This window comes from Pundamilia nyererei, unplaced genomic scaffold, assembly GCF_000239375.1.
Source record: "Pundamilia nyererei isolate P.nyererei 1_Seehausen unplaced genomic scaffold, PunNye1.0 scaffold00058, whole genome shotgun sequence".
In the NCBI taxonomy this organism is placed as follows: Eukaryota; Metazoa; Chordata; class Actinopteri; order Cichliformes; family Cichlidae; genus Pundamilia; species Pundamilia nyererei.
The window spans coordinates 2,886,134-2,903,342 of record NW_005187459.1 but is presented as its reverse complement, the minus strand read 5'-3'; the positions used below and the strand labels follow the sequence as shown (position 1 = coordinate 2,903,342).

The 17,209-nt window shown below is 40.4% G+C and overlaps 1 protein-coding gene across 5 annotated transcripts in view; it reads left to right on the top strand.

Moving 5' to 3' along the window:
• utrn (utrophin) overlaps positions 1–16,803 on the top strand; it is a 142,503-nt gene extending 125,700 nt beyond the window's left edge. For 4 of the 5 annotated variants that reach the window (XM_005734470.1, XM_005734471.1, XM_013911201.1 and 1 more), the window contains 6 exons: positions 4,910–5,071; positions 5,891–6,128; positions 9,788–9,863; positions 10,066–10,149; positions 12,916–12,941; positions 15,475–16,803. In XM_005734470.1, the coding sequence (XP_005734527.1) occupies positions 4,910–5,071; positions 5,891–6,128; positions 9,788–9,863; positions 10,066–10,149; positions 12,916–12,941; positions 15,475–15,483 (595 nt within the window). In that variant the 3' untranslated portion in view covers positions 15,484–16,803. The remainder of the gene's footprint in view (positions 1–4,909; positions 5,072–5,890; positions 6,129–9,787; positions 9,864–10,065; positions 10,150–12,915; positions 12,942–15,474) is intronic. The other variant, XM_005734472.1, reaches the window with a different exon arrangement.
• The last annotated feature ends 406 nt before the right edge of the window (positions 16,804–17,209 follow it).

The window sequence follows — 17,209 nt, the reverse complement described above, 5'->3', positions numbered from 1 at the left end:
TTCTGCCTACAGCTGATTTCACCAAAGCCTCTTTGTCTATCACTGCACTCCATCTGGTGATTTGTAAGGACACACAGTCACAGAAATTATCCCAACTGCTGTAGGAGGCGGCGGTGTCGGAGCTTCCGTAACACGGGTGACTGCGATTGCCCGTTAAATGCGCGTGTTTGGCTTTTGGCTGGTATTTTCAGTACATCCACTCATCTTTAGCTTTGCATTGACTTCAATAATTATTACGTGCGCGTGCATGCACGTGTGCTTCTTTGTTTCGCGTCACTTTTATGTAAAAGGGAATTCTTAATTAGAAACCTAGCGTTGCCTATTTTTATTTCTGACCCTCAACCGAAGCGCAGCGTTGTCATCGGCGCCGTAGGACACCACCGAGGAGCGAGACTCTCCAATTCCCCTTTTGTTGCCGGGCTTTATTGTTTGGTTATCTCTCGCTTTCCAGTCTTTCCCCGAGCACTGTCCCTTTTTCTTGTCTTTCATATTTTGCCCTTTTATTCCTGTTCCTCTCCCTTTTTATTTTTCCAGCCCTTTACTTTTTGAAACCACCTTTCATCCTGCTCGATTGTCCCCTTTTTCTCTTTTCCTTCTTTCATCAGTTTTTGTTCTAGTCTAATCATGCTTTACCTTTGGGCCCAGGCAACCTTCAGATTAAACACTGCAGGGTGTTAAACACTGAAATAATGTTTTAGAGCCCTGCGTGCAGTGCAGAACAGTAACTCTAATAAATGAAGGACTTTACACACAGAAATCAAGGATTATAAATGTTTCTCGCTGGGGGAGAAGAATAAAAGATTTTTGCCTTTGACCGTCTTTGATCCCCCCCTTTTTTTTCCTGTTTCCTCTGGTATTCCTGATTTCCTTGTTTCTCTTTCTTTATATTTTCATCCGTCTTCATCTCTCACTGAGCTTAGACTACTCAGTTGATCGTGGCATTCAGCTTGAGAGGAGATGCTTGCTTTGTGATATGTTAGGTAGACTTTGAGCCTGGAGATCACTGTTGTAGCGGAATAAACTGTAAAAGTCCCCTCGGGCATGTCCTACGCCTTCCCGCGTACCAAGCATGGAATTCATATTCAAGTTGTAGCTACAGTGAACTAACAGCCTTGGTATTCATCACTATTATTCACATTTAAATCTTCTGCCACACTGATCCTCTGTTCCTCTGTCATCTCTATAATTTCTGGGTCTCTTTCTCTTCAGCCGCCCCCACGCTGTGTAAGCCTGCAGGAGGAAGTGCACTGAAAGGGCACTTCCTCCTTCTCTCAGGATTTCAGAGCAGGTGGTCTGTGAGACTGCTCTACCGCCTCTAGTCCCCATTTTCGCACGTAATGATCCCCTTCCTGCAGTCCTCTGGGTTCCTCCTGCCAGCTATAATGTCCTGCTGTAGCTTTCCGTTGTCGGGGACCTTCCCTAATTGGTCACTCGGTTTGTGCAGGACCCCGGTCCTAGTTTCTCTGTAGCGAGTAGCTCCATCTCCATCATGAGCGTCTGCCCTGTCACAGCAGAGTGATAATTCAAAGAGAGAAATGTGATTGTGTGTGTGCCTGCTGGTGTATTGCTGCTTGTTGCAACAACAGCTGTGTCGACTTCCCGTCTCTTTCTGCTTTCTTTGTGCCGTTTTTCAACAACTCAGTGGTTTCAACATCTTCAGCCTTCAATTATTTAGTGAAATTGATGAATAACTACAGATACTTTGTGTTCATGCATATGCCAGAATCTCCATAAAAGTTTCAGAAAGTCTAGGAAAGTTAAGTTTGTGAAGAGTGTGTGAAAGTTAAAGCAGTCATCACACAAACTATATTTGGAAGAAGTGGTATGCAAGAAGAGGCCAAGAGGAGCTGCTAGTTACAGGAGTTTGTTTTTTTTAAGCTATGGAATGTGTTTGTTCTTCTCTGAGAGTGCGGAAAGGTTTAAGCATTACATTCACCACTTAGAAAGTTTATTTCATGTCCCTTTTATGACTGGCAGCTAAAATCTTTACCGAAATACAGGGAAGGTTGAACTAGACCCGAATTGAATTCCTAAAGAAAAGGATGCTCTGAACTCATCATATAAGCTGCTTAGGCCGGTTAATCATAAAAAGCTTTTTTTTTCTGTGTTCATGCAAGGCTGGGCATATTGTTTCTTTTATGTTAAAAAGAGATAAAAAAGACTATTTTGAGCTCCCTTTCATAAGCGTTTCACTCAGCCCATACCTTGGTCATGAAATAGTATAATTACTGTCGTCTCCAGAAAAAAAGGCGTCCTTTTCGGTAACCTCTGTCTGTGGTTATACATGTGACCATAATGGATTCTGAATTTCTGCTCACTACTCTTAAGTGAAATGGAAAACCTGAGACATTTTAGTTTGCCAGATTGTTCTTCAGGGTTATTGTGTTAACTTTTTCTTGATAGCCAAGTATTAGGGACTCATTTGATAGTCTTTTTTGCGTATAGAGAAAGCACCTGCCTAATGTCACTGAGTCAGCTTTGCAGGGTTTTCAGCTCACAGACTCAATTTCACCTCAAGCACAGTATTATGTTCTGTGAGTCAGATAATGTGCATTTACTTTTCATACATAAAACTTATCCATGCTAATAATCTTACACTCACCAGGTTAATTGCTGAGATCTTGGAACACGGATTTAAGCAATTAACGTGTGGCACACACGCTACAGGAAGTGTGAGCAGGTTAATGTTAATGTAAAATAGCATAGAATAATAGCATAAATAAAATAAATATTTATCTTTAACACAGATGTTAAACACTTAAGTTCTACAGATGACGTTAGACTGAAAATTTCCTTTAAATTTATTCACGTAAATTTATAAACATTATAGGACAACAGCCGGAGAAAGGATTTTTAAGTTATAGTGTAACTTTTCGTGTGAGTGTGTCAGGGCTTCGGCTTCAGCGCAGGCTGTGTTTCAGAATGAAGGTGACAGGTGGGCTTTGGCACTACTCGCATCACTGAGATGGCACATAAAGAGAGAGGCGGATAACCACACATGCAGGTATAGAGCAGCAGCTGTTTCTTCCTCCATATCTTTTCGCTGTCTGCCGGGCTCGTTCTCCTCTCTGCTCCCTCCATCTCCTCACAGCCTCCCCTCATTTCAGTTATCTGATGGTAACGACTGACACATCTGTGTTTTAAACCCGGGTTTGTGGAGATTACAGCGTGGCACACCTACTGTATCTAAGGATCAAGACGTCAGCTAACACAATCCTTGTTTAGATCGGGTGCTTGGAAGCTGCCATTCATGTTTCTTCTGTTCTTCTGTTAAAACTCGTATTTTGAAACATTAAATCGAGAGTTATAGATAAAGTTGTTACATAGTTGTTATATACTTTTATATAACATACAGTGCTTAAGAAATGTATTAGACCACTATCCAGTCAAAGGGTTATACCGCATCTGCCATAAATTCAGACTTTATAATTGGTAAACATTTTTTTTTCTTTTTGTAATGGCTAATTTACTGCTTTTTTACACTAAACTCTTTAATCAAAATTATTTTTCTAATGTTTAAGTATAATTATTGTTTTTTCCAAAGCAGATTAAAGTAGCAAAGCACTTTTTTAAAAAATTATTTACTTGCATTCCTGAACAGAAGCGGTTTGATGTTGTGCTTGATTAATTTCTGAGAGAAGTCAAGTGTTTTGACTCAAATTTGGACAGAAGAATGTAAAATAAATAAATAATAATAAATAGATAAATAAATTGTTTGAAACTGGTGTCTTTTTTAGCAGTGGTCTCAGAATTTGATTACTGCATGTATGAAGTTTGGGTCTGCTAATGGTGAAAGAGGAAAATAATAACACAAACTAAATTTATTATTGATTTAAATTAACTATACATGCTATCAATACACAGAGACTAATCAACGGAGTGTACTGTACATTTAGCTATGGAATATGTAAAGCTGAAATGTTAAATGTAATCAAAAAAATCAAAACAGACAAACAAGAGAATAGATGCGAACTGGCTTAAATAGGGGAAAAGCATTCCCGTCTGTGTGTATAGCATCGATTGCTAGACAAGGAGGGGTGGGCAATTCATTTTCCCAAGCGGCTAAATGAGAAATTGGGATTGTTGTGGAGGGACCAATAATCTTATAAAGAGATTAAAAAAATTAATAAATAAAAATATTGAGCAGAACTGAGAACCTTAGCCTTGTTTACAAATAGCCTGAAAAGGTATTTCTGCAGTAGTCAAGAAATATGCGCAATAGTTAGCATAACTAACATGAAATACAAATTACAGCTTTTTAAAATAAAAAAAAATTATAGATTTGCACATGTTTAAGCAGACAAGTAAAGAGTTGACTAAAGTGAACAAAGAGTAGAAATAGACCATCAGAAGATAATCATGACTGAAGAGGTGAAATTTAAGTGCCAGTTGATATTGTAAGCTAACAGCATGAGTAGCTGAACCTTACTGTCAGCTAGATGTAGTTAGAACACAGTTAAGAGTTAATAAAACTGATCAATTGAAAGTCAGAAAACATAACAAAAATATGAAAAGACAAAATCATTGTGTATAGCTGGTAAACGGATTAAAATTCACTGTTAAAGCTCAGTTTGTAGTTGATAAATGGGTTCTTGGGCTTTTGGGCTGTTTTTGGTGAAACATTTAGGAACCACTGTTTTATACAGTTTGCTGGCTGGCATGAAAAACCCTTCAACCTCCACTTTCCTTCTGCTGCCTTTATAGAGCAGCACTGCGTCATGGTAATCACCCAGGGTTCATTCAAAGCCATTTTCAAGCGTACTGATTTGATACAAGTAGTTACCATAATTCTTTCAAATGGCAAAAGTAAATAGCTCGTCTCTAACTGAACAGAAGGTGGATTGAACTGAATAGCAGGGACAGGATGTGTGGGTCTCGTCACTCATCATAAGCTCTACACTTTCCACAGGGATGATGAGCATGCCCTGATCCTGCAGTACTGCCAAACACTGGGGGGGGAGGCCTCTCCTTGCAGCCAGCCTCAGAGTCCTGCCCAAATCTTACAGGCTGTGGAGAAGGAAGAGCGCGGCGAATTGGAAAAGATCATAGCGCGTCTGGAGGAGGAGCAGAGGTAGGAGACAAACATCAAAACTGGCTAATCTTATTAAAATTGATAATTACGTCTTTGCTGATAGTGATTACAAGCTATTGATTAATTTTATGAAAAGTGACATTCTCAAAATGCATAAAAATGGGGTTTATCTGTTTGCCTTTGTTACGCTAAGTGTTTATTGACAGCTTCTTCTTTCAAGTACACGTGTACGCTCGAGTCACACTACAGCACACAGACACTTACCGTACCACCAGTGCATCTCACCCGCCAGCTCCTTCCCCGTTTTGATTTGTAAATGGAGTTGGTATAGACACAGAGTGACTGTGCAATCTATTGTTGTCGAGATGCTTTTTCCAGCATCTCGACTGGAGTGATTTAACACTGATTACACACACACACACACACACACACAGGCAGAGGGGAGCGGGTGAGAGCTTTACAGCTGGTCTCATAAATGCCAACTTAAGTAAAGTACTGCAGCTTATAGTTCTGCACTGAGAGGGTGAAGAGGAAGTGAGGCGAGAGATTTGGTAGGGCGCGTTATGTTTGGTTATCCACTGTGGATAGGATTTCACACAGAATGAAGAGGTAAACACGAGTGTGGTGTTTTGTGTGGCGTCCCGCTGTGGAGGTTCAGAACTGGCTTTTTGAATGTTTTAAGAATATTAAAACATTATATATTTACACGGGAAACACCAGGCAGAAGAACATATTCCCGTTATTTGTCCAATTTCCCAGCTGTTCAGCTGCCACAGCTTCTGCGTCAATTTCACATTCATCCATGTGTATGGACACATTTCTTGTTTCTTCACTTATTTGTTCTCAATTTTTCTTCAGGACACTGCAGAGGGAGTATGAGCAACTTAAGGAGCAACATGGACAGCGAGGCACGCCTACAGGAAGCCCCTGGGAGACGGAGGGCCCCTCGGCCCACCCCGATGAGGCAGATCTTTTAGCTGAAGCCAGGCTGCTACGACAACACAAAGGCCGGCTGGAGACCCGCATGCACATCTTGGAGGAACACAACAAACAGCTGGAATCTCAGCTTCATCGCCTCCGACAGCTACTGCACCAGGTGACGTATCATGTACACATTTTATCCCCGACTTGGGGTTATGTTTTGTTCCCGTTACCGACTGTAGTTTTGGTGCTTTGCAGACAGAAAACATGCAGTTTCTCTGAAAATAATTTAAAACCTGAAGTAACATTGTTATTGTTAATACAGCAAGTTCATACAGCACACGATTACTGTCTTATGGCTAGTAGGACCAATTTGCAGCAGAGCAGAAGAATTATGGTTTTCTCCTTTGAGTACAGCACATACACAACTGCAATATAAAGTTTATTTTCCACATTAGCTTCCTTTCCGTTCAGTTCATTAGGCTTGTTGTTGAGGAGCAGCAGGGCAGTAATCACGGTTCACAGACTCACTCACACACACCAGCTGGCAGGGCTGTTTCAGACGGCTCAGGAAAAAAATAATTTAAGCAGACGTAAAAGTAAAATGCTGATACAGAAAGCTTCCAGTAAATTAAAGGGATTCGTTCAAAGTCGAGCTCCATCATGAGCTTGCAGTTATTAATCCCGAAATCCACATGATAACCCACCTTTATCACAATTTTTAAAAAACTGCTCATCATCATTCAGATTAGATCCTAATCACATCATTTCCATTCCACCCAGCATCCATCTCCGATCTCCGTATTAATAACTTCCAGATTTGTTTATACCCGGCCTAATTGCTCACTGAGGTTGGATTGTTTGTGCCAAGTGAGAAATTCACAAGCCTCAAGCCAAACAAGCAGCAATCCTGACAAAGCAAACTGAGGGAGGGGGGGGCAGGTATTGGCTCTCTGGAAGCTGAGAAGCTGTGAGCATGGGCAATAACTCATAACAACAGGCGGCAGCTGACGTGACTCAGCAGATATTTAATGGCAGATGATTAACATTTGGACAGAAACAGTTTTAGTATTGCACTCTCACAAAATTTAAATTTGTCCTTCAGCAGAAGTACAGTAGATAAAATAAAATATTAAATAGCTGTTAGGACACTGATTTCTACTTTCTCTTAGAATGCAGTTAATGATGCAAGGTTTCCAGATACTGGTAGTGTTATTAGGACATACAGACACTATAACCCACATTTGCTCATTGATTCAATTTGTCAATTTTAACTCTACAAGCATCATTTTACCACCAGATTGTAGGAAATGTTTTTGTTTTTTGTTTTTTTTTTTAAATCTGTAGTATTTAAGTGAAAGGAGTGATATCTGGGTGGCCCGTTATAATTTGATCAAGGAAAAACTAGAAATAAGCACTTTTTTATGTAGCTTCCATGACCATGTTTTTAAAAGTAAAATCACAAAAACATTGGTTTTTGGTGGATTTCTTCTCACTTTCTTGACATCAAGTGTGGGAAACAAGATGTATATGTAGGTTTTTTTTCCCAGTCAGTTATCTAAAACGAGCTAACGTCATACTGCAGTTTGAAGGCAGTTTGAAGTATTTTGGCTGTCATTCACAATTTAAAGCTGCCCCTCTCATCGTCCGTCTCACACACAATGTTAGATAACAGTCCTACACCCTGACAGTGGCAGTGACCTGCACGGGTTTGTCAGATTTTCTAAATAAAAGTCCTTAGTTTCTAAATGGAAGACCAGTATGCTTCAAATTCAGTGTGTTTTCTTAATAAATAAAAGGTTAAATGTGTTATTATTAATCTGTCAATGAGAACAAAAGCATCAGAATAGTTGCAGGAATTGAACAGGATTCTTTAAAAATTTCATTATGGCTTCAGTTATTTATCGGATGTTATTAAGGTGCTTTGATGCTGTGAAATTTTCAAAAATAAAAGCTCCCAATTAATATTTATAACCTGAAGAGAATGCTTAAAAAATTCATAATTAAAAAAATGCATCAGTTATAGTTTGCCAGCATCCTTAAGGTGCCACATTTCCAAAATAAAAGCCTCAAATTTAGTGTTTTTTCCCCCTAACTTTTAATGATACAAGTATCAAAAGCAATCTCCCTTCAGCTTCATTAGCTCACCAAATCACTTCAAATCTTTTAGCAACAAGCCACAGAGCAACCAGCAGCAGCATCACTTGCACTGCAGTGTTTTCAGTGTTTTTTCTTTAAGTGCCTGTATTATTGTAGGGTCTTTAACTTACAATTCAAAGCACCTTGTGGAGAATTTTTTTGTAATTTGCCACTGCATTAAATAAAACAGAATTGGGGGGGAGAAAAAAAATTGAAGTTTAACTGAATATTTTATGACTTCCCATGGTGTCTAATTAATGATGGCAAACCGAAAGTCATTTGGCAATTCTCATCCCTATACTACACACAGAACTAAAGAAGTAAAGCGAATCAAGGACTGTGTCGCTCATGTTTATTTTGAATGCTAAAACGTTTGCTATAACTGTCAAATTATAGCGATGAGGAAGTAAAGTCTCAAAGTAGAAATGCTTGAAAAACCTGCGCTGAAAGGCGATTCTTAATTTGGTTTATACAGCAGACTGTCAGGTTGCAATGTGCTGTAGTGTTGTATACTGTCTAAGCTACTGCATTTCTACCTCCGCTGAGTTAGCCTTGTTTAGACTTTCCATCAATGCTGCCGCATGCTGCAGTGGATTTATTCTGACGCTGATTGCAACAGACAGAAAATCCAAACATAAACGGCGCACACAGCTACCTGCACACATGGAAACGTCCAAACACTTACGTAAGAACTACAGTTCTCAGAGAGTCCCCGGAGACCTGACGATGTGTCAACACGTCTTTCCATCAAGTGCTGTGTTACTGCCAAGCTTCAGAGTAATAAACCCAGCCTGCCTGATGGCACGCATTAAATTCACACTCCCGAAGGGTGACCAAAACCCTGACCTGAGCTATTCTAAGACGAGCCTCGAGACACTTGGTTGTGCTCCAGAGACGTTTCCAACATGTTAGCCTTCGCTAGCGCTAGGGGCACGAGGAGATGAAGGAGGAGAGGAAGAAGGAGGGTATATGAGAGAGGGGAGGGAGCATTGATTTACTTTCTTGAACTTGAAAAGCCAAAGGGAATGGGAGATTGTGCCGTGAATGTCACTGGACATGAAGTGTTCACTTCTGAGCATCTGAGAAATTGGTTTTTCAACAGACTTTTGACATATTCTGCAGTGTGTGTGTGTGTGTGTGTGTGTGTGTGTGTGTAATATATTAATTTATTTGTGAATCTTTAGATCTTGAGAACACAGCAGACTGGGGGGCAAATAATTATTTGTTATATCAAGATGAGGCTAGAGGTTACAGAGTGGCAAGAAGCAGAGAAAAATCCTAAATATGAGCACTGTTGTTTAGATTTAAGTATGTACTATCATCTGTTTTAACCATTTTCTACTTCAGTTATATTTAAGAGCATGTGCACATATTTTTTACCTTTCCACTCACTGAAGACCATCAGGGTAAAGCATTTGAGCTAAAACAAAACAAAAAACTGGGCTAATTTTAATTGAGGGCTTGAAATGTGATTGATACTGTAGTGTGTTAAACTCAGTTTTGGCTTGTTTGGGGAAATTGTACACATGACAAGAGCCTCGTTGTGCTGCCCTTTGGTTGTTTCTTGTCTCCGCCTGCTGCTGTGAAGCAGGGCTAATTTTGAAGTTGTCAAGCAGCCACCAAGTGGAATAATTGTGTTATAATGACTAAATGTTCTTTTGTTTTGTTTTGTTTTCATGTCTGTCTCTCCATCAGCCCGATGTGGACTCGAGGGTAAATGGATTGTCCTCCCCCATCGTGCAAGATCGAGGGCCACTTACTGAAAACTCAGGTGAGACACTCAAGCTGAAAAAGGCTTAATGTACTGTTGTTTATTTAAATAGGAAGATATCAGTCCATTGCTCACAACAGAGAAAAAATATTCGCTTTTCTGTAAATGTAAACTGTTCCTCGCTGTGGTGCAGTATTAAAGTGTGAGTGCGTGTGGTAACTGAAAATCAACCTCTCTGTGCTTTGCGTGCATGTGTGTTCAGATGAGCTGTTGGACTCCCATAACAGCAGCTCTGACCTGGCAGATGTAATGGAGCAGATTAACAACTCCTTCCCTGCATGCAGTCGTAAGTTTCCCAATCCTCCTCCTCGAATTTCCCACCGTGTCTTCCCAGCCTCCTGCAGCAGATTTTTTTTTTTTTTGTCTCACCATAAGGTCGAAGGTCAGCAGAGGAAAAAGTACAGTTTGCTTAACCGGAAAAGCCCTTCACAGAAAAACTGATGTAGCATGTGCAAGATACAGTGCTGTGATCATTTCTTACTTTTTTACATATTTGTCACACTGAAATCTTTCAGATCGTCAAAAAATGTTTAATATTAGACACAGATAACCTGAGTAATTGCAAAATACAGTTATTCAATGACTATTTCATTTATGAAGAGAAAGGAGCTACCTGCACCTACCTGGCCCTGTGTGAGAAAGTAATTAATCTCCTCCTCGTTAAACGATGAATTAACTGTGATTAACCACATTTTTTGGAATGCTGAGCTCAATTTCACTACCCACACTCAGGCATGATTACTGCCAGACTGGCTGAATCAAGAAATCATCTAAACAGAAGCTGTCTGAGGTAGGCTAAAAGATCTCAGAAAGCAGCGTGCCACGATCTAAAGAAGCAGCTGAGAAACAAAGTCATTGACATCTATCAGCCTGGAAAGGGTTAGAAAGCCATTTCTTAAGCTTCGGGACTCCTGTGAACCACGGTGAGAGCCATTAGTTGCACATGGAGAAAACTTGGAGCAGCAGTGAACCTTCTCAGGAGTAACCGGCCTACCAAAATTATCCCAAGAGCGCAGCGACGACTCATCCAGGAGGTCACAAAATAACTCAGAACAACATCATCTGCAGGCTTCACCTGCCTCAGTTAAGGTCAGAGTTCATGATTGAACAACAAAAAAGAGACTGGCAAAAATGGTATCAATGAGAGAGTTCCAAGGAGAAAAGAACACAAAGACTGGTCTCACATTTGCTAAAAAAAAACCAACGCTTTTGGGAAAAAATATTCTGTGTACTGACGAGACAAACGTTACATCTGGCACAAAACTAACACAGCATTTTAGAAAAGAATATCATAGCCAAAGTCAAACATGGTGGTGGTAGTGTGATGGTCTCGGGCTGTTTTGCTGTAATTGGAGGAAGCATGAACTTTGCTTTCTACCAGAAAATCCTGAATTCTGACCATCAATCAGCTCATGTCCTGAACCTCAAGCACACTTTGGATGTAAACACTGGGTTATCTGGACTTAAATCTGATTGATATGCTTTGGCATGACCTTGAGCAGGCTGTTCATGCTGGAAAATCCTCCACTGTGGCTGAATTAAGACAATTCTGCAAAGAAGAGTGAGCCACAATTCCTCCACATTGATGTGGAAAGCTCATTTCTAGTTATCACAAACTGCTCGATTGCAGGTCTTGAAGCCAAGGGTGCCACATTAGTTTATTAGCAATCGCTTTTTCACTTAGGACCAGGTACTCTAGGTTTGGACAGCTTTGTCACTTACTTAAAAGAAATTTAAAAACTGCAGTTTGTATTAACTCGGGTTATCTTTGTCTAATATTTAAATTTGTTTGATCTGAACTATGTGTTTGCGACTGAGATAAATTTGCCAAAACAGACTGTTGAATTGCTGGGACAGGAGAATATTTGGCAGTTTAGCTTCAATCACGTCTGGAACAACAAAGAGTTTTTAAAAATAGTTGCTATTTACAGTAATTGTCTGTCATCTTACTTATTAAATACCACCTTTTACATTTCAGCTACACAAATGGTTTTGTAACATTCCCCTCTTTTATCATACTATTTTACATATTATTGTTAAAACAGCATTGAATGTTATTAAGCAGTATTTAACTTAGATCCGTTAGGTTCATGGGATAACTGAAATTACACATGCATGGCATGAAAGTCAATGATTCCCAGTATGTTCACAGCACAACACTGACTTTAGACATCTCTGAGGTATTTTTTCCGCTAAAAAGGTGCACGCTTGAGCCTGTGGAGAAATGGTGGTACTTTTCTGATGTAATCATCATAATCTACAATATCAACCATACTCATCACCCGCCTTCTGATTTTTTTTTTTTTTAACCACCTCTCAGTGCTCTTATCGATCCTCGTGTCTTCTTCCTCTTTCAGCCCCTCGCACACTCCTGCTCTGTATCCTTCCTTTTTATTTCCTCGTCTCTCACGCTGCCACTCGGCTTTGTGCCTGTTTCCCGTGTCTTTGTGTGCACAGCAAAGTGTCAAGTATTGTAATCCTGAACTCAGATGGTCTCGTCCTGAAATTTTCTGTTTTCGGATGTTTGCTCAGTGCGGTCCAGGTTCCTCTGCACCCATTTGTGACTTTGTGCCTTCGATTCTGATGTCTGCTCAGATGCACAGAGTTTAAATACAGGCCTAATTGTTTCAGCCATCATCATTTAAATTTGGTATTTGATCAAATTGGGAAGAAAACGTTATAGCTCATTACTCCTAATAGCTGAATCTGAAACAATATTCACCTTTGGGAACGTTAATCAAATAGCAAAATAAATTAGAACGCTAAAATATCGAGCTCTGTGGTTTTTAAATTGTATTCCATTATTGGAGAGTCGAAACTCCTGCGAGGGCTTTAGTTATAAATCCATTGTAATCTGGCACACGTTCCAGCGTTATTAGAATTTGGTTACTGCATAGCTCGGAGGCACCGGGACTCAGCCGCTCAGTGTGCGCACAAGTACGTGGGAGGTACCCAGAGGCTGACAATTTTGTGTAGACTCATAAATGCTGAAATGAACTGGGGAGTTCAAGTGTTAAACTGCTCTAATTTTTCTTTGTTTTGCCTCCTGCAGCCTCAAGCCTCTCCTCGAGACCACAGGTAAGACGTTCTCCCATAAATTTAAAGACGCAACAGGGGATGTTAATTTTTTTTCTTTTCGCAGTGGGTTGTTTTTTTGTTCTTACGCCGTATTGTTTGTATTGAGGGATTGGTATTTTGGTAATTGGCAAAGGTGAGAGAAGTTGGAATAGAGCACGTTTTAGAGGTAATTACAGCTGCTGCCACAAAAGCAGTCCCCTCCACGAAGCCTTCACCTGCCTCAACCCTCCACATTCTGTGAGAAAGCGGCTGCTAATGGATCCCAGGGGAGTGCCATTAACGGCTCCTCTCTTTCTCTCAGTCTGAGGCCAAGGTGCATTTTGGGACAGAGGTATTGTGAAAGCTGTTGCCGCTGACCTCTTCCCACTGTAATTATTTACCCCGCTCCGGTGTCCCTTGGTTCTGCTTCACACCTCTTTTCCCCTCAGGGTCTTTTTAAGCTGCTCAGCTTGTCTCCCTGCACAATAAGCAGTACTTTTACATGCCAGTTAAACTGCCTATTTTCTGAGAGTCAGACATTTCTACTTTTCTCTCTGTTGACCAGAACAATACAGCCCGTCCTTTCAAGCAGTTTGCAACTCAAAATTTACATTGCTGTTAAAAACTTTGTCCTCTTCCTGATTTCTTGGTTTGCTTGTTTTTTTGTTTATTTGATAAACATACATGTTTGAGATCGAAGATATTAGACAAAGATGCCCAGAGTAAATACAAAATGCAGTTTGTTATCCAAACCTACCTGGTAATTCCCCCCTATGTCTAATAACTGGTTGTGCCACCTTTGGCAGCAAGAACGACTGGCTATGAGTATTTCACATCCCTGTGCAGGAATTTTTGTCCAATTGTTTTAATTCAGCCACACTGGAGGGTTTTCATGCATGAATGACCTGATTAAGGTCGTGTCAAAAAGTCTCATTTGGTGCAGACGTTGACTAGGTCAATCCAAAACCTTCATTTTGTTTGTTTTTTTGTATTTTTTGAGTCATTCAGAGCTGGGCTTGCTGGTGTGTTTCGGATCATTGCCCTGCTGCAAATGCTCTTGAGCTTCAGGGCATGAACTAGTGACAGAGTAATTTCCTTTAGGATCTTCTGGTGAAAGGTAGAATTGTTGTCAGGATGTTGGTGCAATAATCGTTTTATAAAAATGCCGTGTTAGATTTACTCCACATGTAATTCATGTACTTCAAACCTTCCAAAGAGTTCAGCTTTTGTCTCCTCAGTCCACAGAATATCTTCCCCAAAGTCTTGGGGATCATCTTAGACGAGCCTTTGTGTTGGATCCACGAATGTCATTTTTGCCCAGTCGTTTTCTTGTTTAATCACGAACTCTGACCATAACTGAGTCAGGTGAAGCCTGCAGTTCTTCAGATGTTGTTCTGGGTTCTTTTGTGACCTCCTGAATGAGTCTTTGATGCTCTCTCGCTTTATTTGTGGTAGGCCGGTTTACCATGTTCTCACACTGGTTCATTGGAGGCCCAAAGCTTTAGAAATGGCTTTGTAATGCTTTCCAGACTGATAGATATTAATGACTGTTTCTCCGCCCTTTCTTTCGATCGTGGCATGATGTGTTGCTTCCTGAGATCAGACAGTAATCAGGCCTGAGTGTGGGTACTGAAACTGAAACTGAGCTTTCCACAGTTAATTTATCATTTAGCAATAAGTTTTTCACACATAACCAGGCAGGTATAGCTTCCCCCCCCTTAATAAATGAAATTATCACCTAAAAACTGAATTTTGTATTTACTCGGGTTATCTTAGTCTAATATTAGAATTTGATCGACCTGAAACATAATGTAAAAAAACCTAAGAAATCAGGAAGACTGCAAATACTTTTTTACAGCACTGTGAGTTTATGACTTGTATTCATTATCTACATAAGCACTTTGACTACAAACACTATGTGAACCACAGGTCTCCTCATTCTTCTGTTCTCCTGCAGGTTCCATGTTAATGATGTGTTTATTTACCACCTGCTTTGGAGTACGTTCCTCTGTACAATAATGCAACCTCATCTGACTCATCTGCAGCAGTGTTACACAACACATGCATTACCACATCAATTGAATATTAAATCTAATGAGTTCATTTCCCAAACATCTTCCACTCCTGGCTTTTTATAGTCCTCGGCGGACAGCGCTCCATGCACTCTCCTTTAACTTCAGCGCAAAGCTTTAGTTTGAGTGCCTAATTTCATTTCTGAGGAGAGCTCTGATTTGTAAAATCTTCCCAGATTCATCCATGCCCACCTCCCACTTTCCCCCCTCTGCGCTCCTAATGGACTCTAACTGGCTTGAGGGACTGCAGTCCATTTGCCAGCTCTCAAACCCGATTACTTTGTTTGAACTTCTGACGTTTCCACACGGTGATGTCTTGATGAAGAGAAATGAGGCGGGTTCACCTGCAGCGCTCGGGACTAACCAAAGAGACTCATAAATCCGAGCTTTTCTGTGGCTGTATGTGAACTGGCGCTGTCGTGTTTCAAGATTCTTGCTTTTTGTCGTCTGATCCAAAGCGTTTTCTCTCTGTGTGTTTTCAGATGATGTGAGGACTGACTGGAGGATGGAGAGACCATTCCCACACAAACAAAATCCCCTGCCCCTAAATCCCAAAGACGCACAGGAGCAGACAACTTAACTACTTTTACCACCTTGTCTTGTACTATGCAAACTGTATATTTTATGAACTGTAGATTGTACCGAATTGAACATTTGTCAGTGATTTATTTAGGTATGCAGATGAGTATATGGACACGGGGCTTTGTATAGATTTTTTTGTTTTGTTTTTCAGAGGGTGGTTGGGATTTTGTTTGAATTCTGTTGACTTAACTGGGAATCAAACTGTTCCATTTTTATTTGTCATTCCACTGCTTTGTACCATCGAGCCCCGAATAGCCCCAGACTTTTGTTAAATGCTTGGGGAGCGCACACACTGCTCCCGGTGGCTGAAAGGATCGTTTCCAAAATGTAAACTATCACCTCTCGGATCACCTGGTTTGTTTTCCTATCTATCTCGTAGCATGCTTGATGTCAAGTTCCCCTTTAAAAAGCATCGATATGCCGGCAGACTTTGTCTCAGCTGCGATTTTGTTAAAGTAAACTTTTACCCCTTCTGTGCCTACAAAGTTTGTCGTTCCACACGTGGAAGACGGAGGTGAGAGTCGATGTATTATTGTGGGATTGTGTAAAAATGGTTTTGGAAGTTACAGATTTAAATCTAAAGTTGTTTTGAATCTGGGTTTATGAAAGGCCCGCCGTTATCATGTAGAATAGGTTTGGTTTGTTTTTTTAAAAGAGATATATGTTCAGAAATCAGAGGAAAGCCATGATTGCCTTGCTACCTCAGACTCATAGACACAGTTTTGTTTTTGTGGTTCGTAAACTCGTCAAACAGTTGTGTGTTCATTTACAACCATGAGCAACCTGGTATAGATTTCTAAGCTTTAGCTCACTGTATTGGTGTACACTGCAATGAGGAGTTACCAAGTTTAAAAAAAGGAAAAAAAACAAGTTACTATTACTGTACCACGATGGGTCTGTGGCCTGCTGAAGCTAGCCTCCCGTTATGATGAGTAGTATTTTATCTGTTGCTGGGTTGTTTTGGGGGGGTTTTCCACTGGCCTTCTAGCACTGGTCCCTCACTGCGTCGTGTTGTTGTGCTATATGCTACCCTGTAAAACTTGTGAGATTGAACAACACTACTATAACCTCTGACTGTAAACTGATGGTGATGATGATTTTAATGATCATGATGAACCGTACCATGGCAGAACTGTGTCGCTTCTCCTGAGGTATGTAAAATAGATGGACCACACTACATGTAATATGGCTACGTTGTTTTATTCAAAATAAAATTTTTATAACAAGTACACGTCCCCCATGTGCTTTCGTTATTACCTCCACCACAGGAGGTTATGTTTTTGGCAACGTCTGCGTTTAAAGTTGAAAATGATGTCGTGTTGTCGAAGTTTGTGAATGCGTTAACCCGAGAACAAAGCAATGTAGGAGTTTTAAATTTACACCATAGGTATATCTACTAAAAATCTTTTTTTTTTTTTCTCGTCATTTAGGGACGTGTTCGGTGCTCTGAAGCGTAATATGTTTACCATTTGTCACCTAGCATGAAATATTACATTTTGGTAGTGCGAATGTGTTTTGCCCACACAAGCCAGTCTTAACTCCCCATGTGCATCAGTGAGCCTTGGCTCCCCATGACCATGTCACTGGTTACTTCCTTGGACCACTTTTGATAGATGCTGACCACTGCAGACCAAG